This window comes from Ranitomeya imitator, chromosome 2, assembly GCF_032444005.1.
Source record: "Ranitomeya imitator isolate aRanImi1 chromosome 2, aRanImi1.pri, whole genome shotgun sequence".
NCBI classification, from domain to species: Eukaryota; Metazoa; Chordata; class Amphibia; order Anura; family Dendrobatidae; genus Ranitomeya; species Ranitomeya imitator.
Window position 1 is genome coordinate 587006905 of NC_091283.1, and position 7255 is coordinate 587014159.

At 43.8% G+C, this 7255-nt stretch overlaps 1 protein-coding gene across 1 annotated transcript in view; it reads left to right on the top strand.

Annotated features, from left to right (window-relative positions):
* The window catches only part of GHRH (growth hormone releasing hormone), a 30151-nt gene extending 23916 nt beyond the window's left edge, over window positions 1-6235 (top strand). The window contains exon 5 of the mRNA XM_069755745.1: window positions 5995-6235. Within this exon, the coding sequence (XP_069611846.1) occupies window positions 5995-6037 (43 nt within the window). The 3' untranslated portion in view covers window positions 6038-6235. The remainder of the gene's footprint in view (window positions 1-5994) is intronic.
* Window positions 6236-7255: the final 1020 nt, after the last annotated feature.

The window sequence follows — 7255 nt, forward strand, 5'->3', positions numbered from 1 at the left end:
TCTCTCCTGTATATAGTATATACCAGTGTGTCATCTCCTCCTGTATATAGTATATACCTGTGTGTCATCTCCTCCTGTATATAGTATATACCTGTGTCATCTCCCCTGTATATAGTATATACCTGTGTGTCATCTCCCCTGTGTATAGTATATACCTGTGTGTCATCTCTCCTGTATATAGTATGTACCTGTATGTCATCTCCCCTGTATATAGTATATACCAGTGTGTCATCTCCTCCTGTATATAGTATATACCTGTATGTCATTTCCTCCTGTATATAGTATATACCTGTGTCATCTCCTCCTGTATATAGTATATACCTGTGTCATCTCTCCTGTATATAGTATATATCTGTGTGTCATCTCCCCTGTATATAGTATATATCTGTATGTCATCTTCTCCTGTATTAGACCGTGTTCACACGTTATTTGGTCAGTATTTTTACCTCAGTATTTGTTAGCTAAATTGGCAGCCTGATAAATCTCCAGCCAACAGGAAGCCCTCCCCCCTGGCAGTATATATTAGCTCACACATACACATAATAGACAGGTCATGTGACTGACAGCTGCCGTATTTCCTATATGGTACATTTGTTGCTCTTGTAATTTGTCTGCTTATTAATCAGATATTTATTTCTGAAGGATAATACCAGACTTGTGTGTGTTTTAGGGCGAGTTTTGTTATGATCTGGTGGCCTAGGAGCAGCATGAGATGGACTCTGGAGAAGGTGGTCCCTGTACTGACCGCAAACCCTGAACTAGCAGCGCAACTAGAAGTAGCCGTGGGGGGTACCTAACACTCCCTAGACCCCTCGGCACAGCCTAAGATCTAACTACCCCTAAAGACAGAAACAGGAAACCTATCTTGCCTCAGAGAAAATCCCCAAAGGATAGATAGCCCCCCACAAATATTGACTGTGAGAGGAGAGGGAAATAACATACGCAGATATGAAATCAGATTTTAGCATAGGAGGCCATACTAGCTAAAAAGAAAGAATAGAACAGAGTACTATGCGGTCAGTACAAAAACACTAGAAAATATCCACCGCAGAAAATACGGATCACCACATCTGACTAAAGACATGGGGGGGTATATCTGCATCTCCAGAGAAATATCTAGGCTGCAAAAAATCCTTCACAGACTAAACTGGACAAAACAAAAACATGAAAATGCACAGAACTATAAAGTCCACTGCAGGTGGACAGCAAAAACCAAGCAGGACTTATCTTTGTAGAAAAGCACAGCAAACAGGAGAGACCAGCAGGGAAGTGAATACTTCCAGAACAATGGACAACTGGCACTGACTAAAGGATCCAGCAAAGCTATATACCCCAGTCAGTTTTGCAATTAGTAGATACACCTGTCCACTCCTGCAGTCCAGGCACAACTGCATTATCCTCTACAACCACCGGAGGGAGCCCAAAAGCTGAATTCACAACAGTACCCCCCCCCCTTGAGGAGGGGTCACTGAACCCTCACCAGAGCCCCCAGGCCGATCAGGATGAGCCCGATAAAAGGCACGAACCAAATCAACGGCATGGACATCAGAGGCAGAAACCCAAGAATTATCCTCCTGGCCATAACCCTTCCACTTGACAAGGTACTGAAGCTTCTGCCTCGAAAAACGGGATTCCTAAATCTTCTCAACAACATATTCCAACTCCCCATCGACCAATACAGGGGCCGGAGGATCAACAGAGGGAACAACGGGCTCCACATATTTCCGCAACAAAGATCTATGGAAGACATTATGAATAGCAAAAGAGGCCGGAAGCGCCAGGCGAAAGGACACCGGATTAATAATCTCAGAAATCCTATAAGGACCAATAAATCGAGGCTTAAACTTAGGGGAAGAAACCTTCATAGGAACATGACGGGAAGATAACCAAACCAGATCACCAACCCGAAGCCGGGAACCAACACACCGACGACGGTTAGCAAAACGCTGAGCCTCCTCCTGAGACAGCACCAAATTGTCCACCACATAAGCCCAAATCTGCTGCAACCTGTCGACCACAGAATCCACACCAGGAAGGTCAGAAGGCTCAACCTGCCCAGAAGAAAAACGAGGATGAAAACCAAAATTACAAAAAAAAGGCGAAACCAAAGTAGCCGAACTAGCCCGATTATTAAGGGCAAACTCGGCCAATGGCAAAAAAGCCACCCAATCATCCTGATCAGCAGACACAAAGCATCTCAAATAGGTCTCCAAGGTCTGATTAGTTCGCTCAGTCTGGCCATTTGTCTGAGGATGAAATGCAGAGGAAAAAGACAAATCAATGCCCAGCTTGGCACAAAAGGCCCGCCAAAACCTGGAAACAAACTGGGAACCTCTGTCGGACACAATATTCTCCGGAATATCATGCAAACGCACCACATGCTGAAAAAACAACGAAACCAAATCAGAAGAAGAAGGCAATTTAGGCAAAGGTACCAAATGAACCATCTTAGAAAATCGGTCACAGACAACCCAGATAACCGACATTCTTTGGGAAACAGGAAGATCGGAAATAAAATCCATAGAAATATGCGTCCAAGGTCTCTCAGGGACCGGCAATGGCAAAAGCAACCCACTAGTGCGGGAACAGCAAGGCTTAGCCCGCGCACAAATCCCACAGGACTGCAGAAAAGAACGCACATCCCGTGACAAAGAAGGCCACCAAAAGGACCTACTAACCAAATCTCTGGTACCAAAAATCCCAGGATGGCCAGCCAACACAGAACAATGAACCTCAGAAATCACTTTACTAGTCCATCTATCAGGAACAAACAGTTTCCCCACAGGACAGCGGTCAGGCTTATCAGCCTGAAATTCCTGAAGAACCCGTCGCAAATCAGGGGAGATGGCAGAAAGAATCACCCCTTCCTTCAAAATGCCGACCAGCTCAGGAACCCCAGGGGAATCAGGAAAAAAACTCCTAGAGAGGGCATCCGCCTTAACATTCTTAGTACCAGGAATGTACGAGACCACAAAATCAAAACGGGAGAAAAACAGGGACCATCGAGCCTGTCTAGGATTCAGCCGTTTGGCAGACTCGAGGTAAATCAGATTCTTATGATCGGTCAGGACCACAATACGGTGCTTGGCCCCCTCAAGCCAATGTCGCCACTCCTCCTCCTAAAGACAGAAACAGGAAACCTATCTTGCCTCAGAGAAAATCCCCAAAGGATAGATAGCCCCCCACAAATATTGACTGTGAGAGGAGAGGGAAATAACATATGCAGATATGAAATCAGATTTTAGCATAGGAGGCCATACTAGCTAAAAAGAAAGAATAGAACAGAGTACCATGCGGTCAGTACAAAAACACTAGAATATATCCACCGCAGAAAATACGGATCACCACATCTGACTAAAGACATGGGGGGTATATCTGCATCTCCAGAGAAATATCTAGGCTGCAAAAAATCCTTCACAGACTAAGCTGGACAAAACAAAAACATGAAAATGCACAGAACTATAAAGTCCACTGCAGGTGGACAGCAAAAACCAAGCAGGACTTATCTTTGTAGAAAAGCACAGCAAACAGGAGAGACCAGCAGGGAAGTGAATCCTTCCAGAACAATGGACAACTGGCACTGACTAAAGGATCCAGCAAAGCTATATACCCCAGTCAGGTTTGCAATTAGTAGATACACCTGTCCACTCCTGCAGTCCAGACACAACTGCATTATCCTCTAAAACCACCGGAGGGAGCCCAAAAGCTGAATTCACAACAGTTTCATGTGTCAAGTTGTGTGTGTTGAGTTGCATGTGGCGACATGCATGTAGCGACTTTTGTGAGATGAGTTTTGTGTGGCAACATGCGTGTAGCAACTTTTTGTGTGTTGCGTTGCATTTCACAGGTTAGTGTAGCAAGTTGTGTGCAGCAAGTTTTGCTCATGGCTAGTTTTGCGCGTGGCGAGTTTTATGTGTGGTGCGTTTTGAGTATGTGCAAGTTTTGTGTGAGGCAACTTTTGCATGTGTTGCAACTTTTGTGCATGTGGCAATTTTTCCGCGTGTGCAAGTTTTGCGTGTGGCGAGTTTTCCATGAGGTGAGTTTTGCACGTGTGGCGAGTTTTGCTTCAGCCTAGGTTTGCGTGTGGCGAGTTTTGAGCGTCGACTTTTGTGTTTCGAGTTTTATGTGGCGAGGTTGGTGTATGTGTGGTGAAATGTGTGCTGAGGGTGGTATATGTGTTCAAGCACGTGGTAGTGTGCGGCGCATTTTGTGTGTGTGTTCATATCCCCGTGTGTGGTGAGTATCCCATGTCAGGGTCCCACCTTAGCAACTGTACTGTATATACTCTTTGGCACCATCGCGCTCACTCTTTAAGTCCCCTTTGTTCACATCTGGCAGCTGTCAATTTGCCTCCAACACTTTTCCTTTCACTTTTTCCCCATTATGTAGATAGGGGCAAAATTGTTTGGTGAATTGGAACGCGCGGGGTTAAAATTTCACCTCACAACATAGCCTATGACGCTCTTGGGGTCCAGACGTGTGACTGTGCAAAATTTTGTGGCTGTAGCTGCGACGGTGCAGATGCTAATCCCGGACATACACTGCGACGGTGCAGATGCCAATCCCGGACATACACACATACACACACACATTCAGCTTTATATATTAGATTAATAAGTATAACATGTGACTAAGGGCTCATTCAGACGTCAGTGATTTTTCATCAGTATTTGTATGCCCAAACCAGGAGCATCTCCAAAACCCAGAACAGGTGTTAATCATTCAATTAGTTTTTTTCTGTAAGTTCCACTCCTGATTTTGGCATACAAATACTGATGAAAAATAACTGAAGTCTGAATGAGGCCTAAGAATTAATCAGGGGAATTAGATCAGGGGTCCACGTTCTAAAGAGACTCATACTGCTGGACTTGCCTGATCAGCTGATTGCAATGGTGTCTTTATTTAAAGCAGGGATTGGCCTATTATGATATTCTCTAAGGGGCTGTGTTCACACTTTACGGGCAAAAAACCCACATCCCAATGCAGCTGCGGTCTTTTCACTGTCTCTTACAAATACTTGCAAAAAATAAACTTGGATATGCTCACCTTCCACAGGTTCAGTGCTGCTTCTCCACTTCTCTGCCACAATTCACATCTTTGTTGATATCCTGTAGTAGCGGTGAAGTCACGACTACAGAGCACAACCGCTGATCACCAGTTCGCTCATCACTAGTATGCACCTGTTAATGAGTTTAGGTGCATCCTTGTCTTAACATCGGCCCAAAATTTTCAAATATACAGCAGCCAATAGGGAGCCTACATTTGGGCTATAATTTATGACCACTTCTGGTATAAAGTATAGTAAATTTGTCAGGCTCGCAGGCCGTGTGCTTTCTCACCAAGCCCTGCCCAATTTTCAAATAGTTGGTAAGAGGGTCTGAGAACAAAAAAGATTAAGGCTGCTTTCACACATCAGGTTTTTTGCATTAGGCACAATCCGGCGAATGTTGGAAAAAATGGATCCGGCGATGCGACGGATCCGTTTTTTCGATGGATCCGACTAGCATATCCAGATAATTGGATAAAAAAAATTTTTGTGCATGCTCAGTTTAAAAAAACGGAATCCGGAGCCGGAATCCGTTATTTTCCGGATCCAGCGCTTCTGGCTTTTTCACCGGAGACAAAAAACATTGCTATGGACGTTTTTTCCAGAAACCGGAAATGGCAGATTTGCCGGATCCGGTGAAAACTGGACGAAGCACATTTTCATCCGACGCAATCCAGCACTAATACAAGTCTATGGGAAAAAAACGGATTCAGCGGCAACATTCGCCGGATCTGTTTCTTTGAAATTTAGCCGGATTGAGCCTGACAGCGAAAACCTGATGTGTGACAGTAGCCTAAGGAAAGATGGCACGGTAGTGATGTGTGTACAACAATTAATGTGGGGACCTGAAGAGAGTCTTTCTAGAGAATCCCCTCTGCAAAAAATCTCATGGTAAATGTTGTGATCAATGTATAATAAATAGTATTTATAACTTGTCCTATCAACAGAAAAAAACCTGAATGGAGAGCAGATGAGCCTCAGCCAGTATAACGGTCGGTGTGGATTGTGTTCCTTCAGCATTACGGTCCATCTAAGAAGATAACGGTCATTAACGTGGCAGAATCTTATACAGTGCATGTCTGAAGCAAGTGTTATGCTTCCTGTGCAGCTCTCATCCTCCACTTTTTCCACAGGGTTTCATGTGTAAATTAATTTATTTGTTAAATAAAAGAAAATGCTTTATGAAAATGTCTGACTTGATGCCTCCATGATTTTAAGACATATAAGGTTTTTTGATAGGTAGTAACATAGTAACATAGTTAGTAAGGCCGAAAAAAGACATTTGTCCATCCAGTTCAGCCTATATTCCATCATAATAAATCCCCAGATCTACGTCCTTCTACAGAACCTAATTGTATGATACAATATTGTTCTGCTCCAGGAAGACATCCAGGCCTCTCTTGAATCCCTCGACTGAGTTCGCCATCACCACCTCCTCAGGCAAGCAATTCCAGATTCTCACTGCCCTAACAGTAAAGAATCCTCTTCTATGTTGGTGGAAAAACCTTCTCTCCTCCAGACGCAAAGAATGCCCCCTTGTGCCCTTCACCTTCCTTGGTATAAACAGATCCTCAGCGAGATATTTGTATTGTCCCCTTATATACTTATACATGGTTATTAGATCGCCCCTCAGTCGTCTTTTTTCTAGACTAAATAATCCTAATTTCGCTAATCTATCTGGGTATTGTAGTTCTCCCATCCCCTTTATTAATTTTGTTGCCCTCCTTTGTACTCTCTCTAGTTCCATTATATCCTTCCTGAGCACCGGTGCCCAAAACTGGACACAGTACTCCATGTGCGGTCTAACTAGGGATTTGTACAGAGGCAGTATAATGCTCTCATCATGTGTATCCAGACCTCTTTTAATGCACCCCATGATCCTGTTTGCCTTGGCAGCTGCTGCCTGGCACTGGCTGCTCCAGGTAAGTTTATCATTAACTAGGATCCCCAAGTCCTTCTCCCTGTCAGATTTACCCAGTGGTTTCCCATTCAGTGTGTAATGGTGACATTGATTCCTTCTTCCCATGTGTATAACCTTACATTTATCATTGTTAAACCTCATCTGCCACCTTTCAGCCCAAGTTTCCAACTTATCCAGATCCATCTGTAGCAGAATACTAGATAGTAGATAGGGAATAGATAATAGATAGATAGATAAATAGATATGGAATAGATGATAAATATGTGATAAATGATAGATTGATAGAT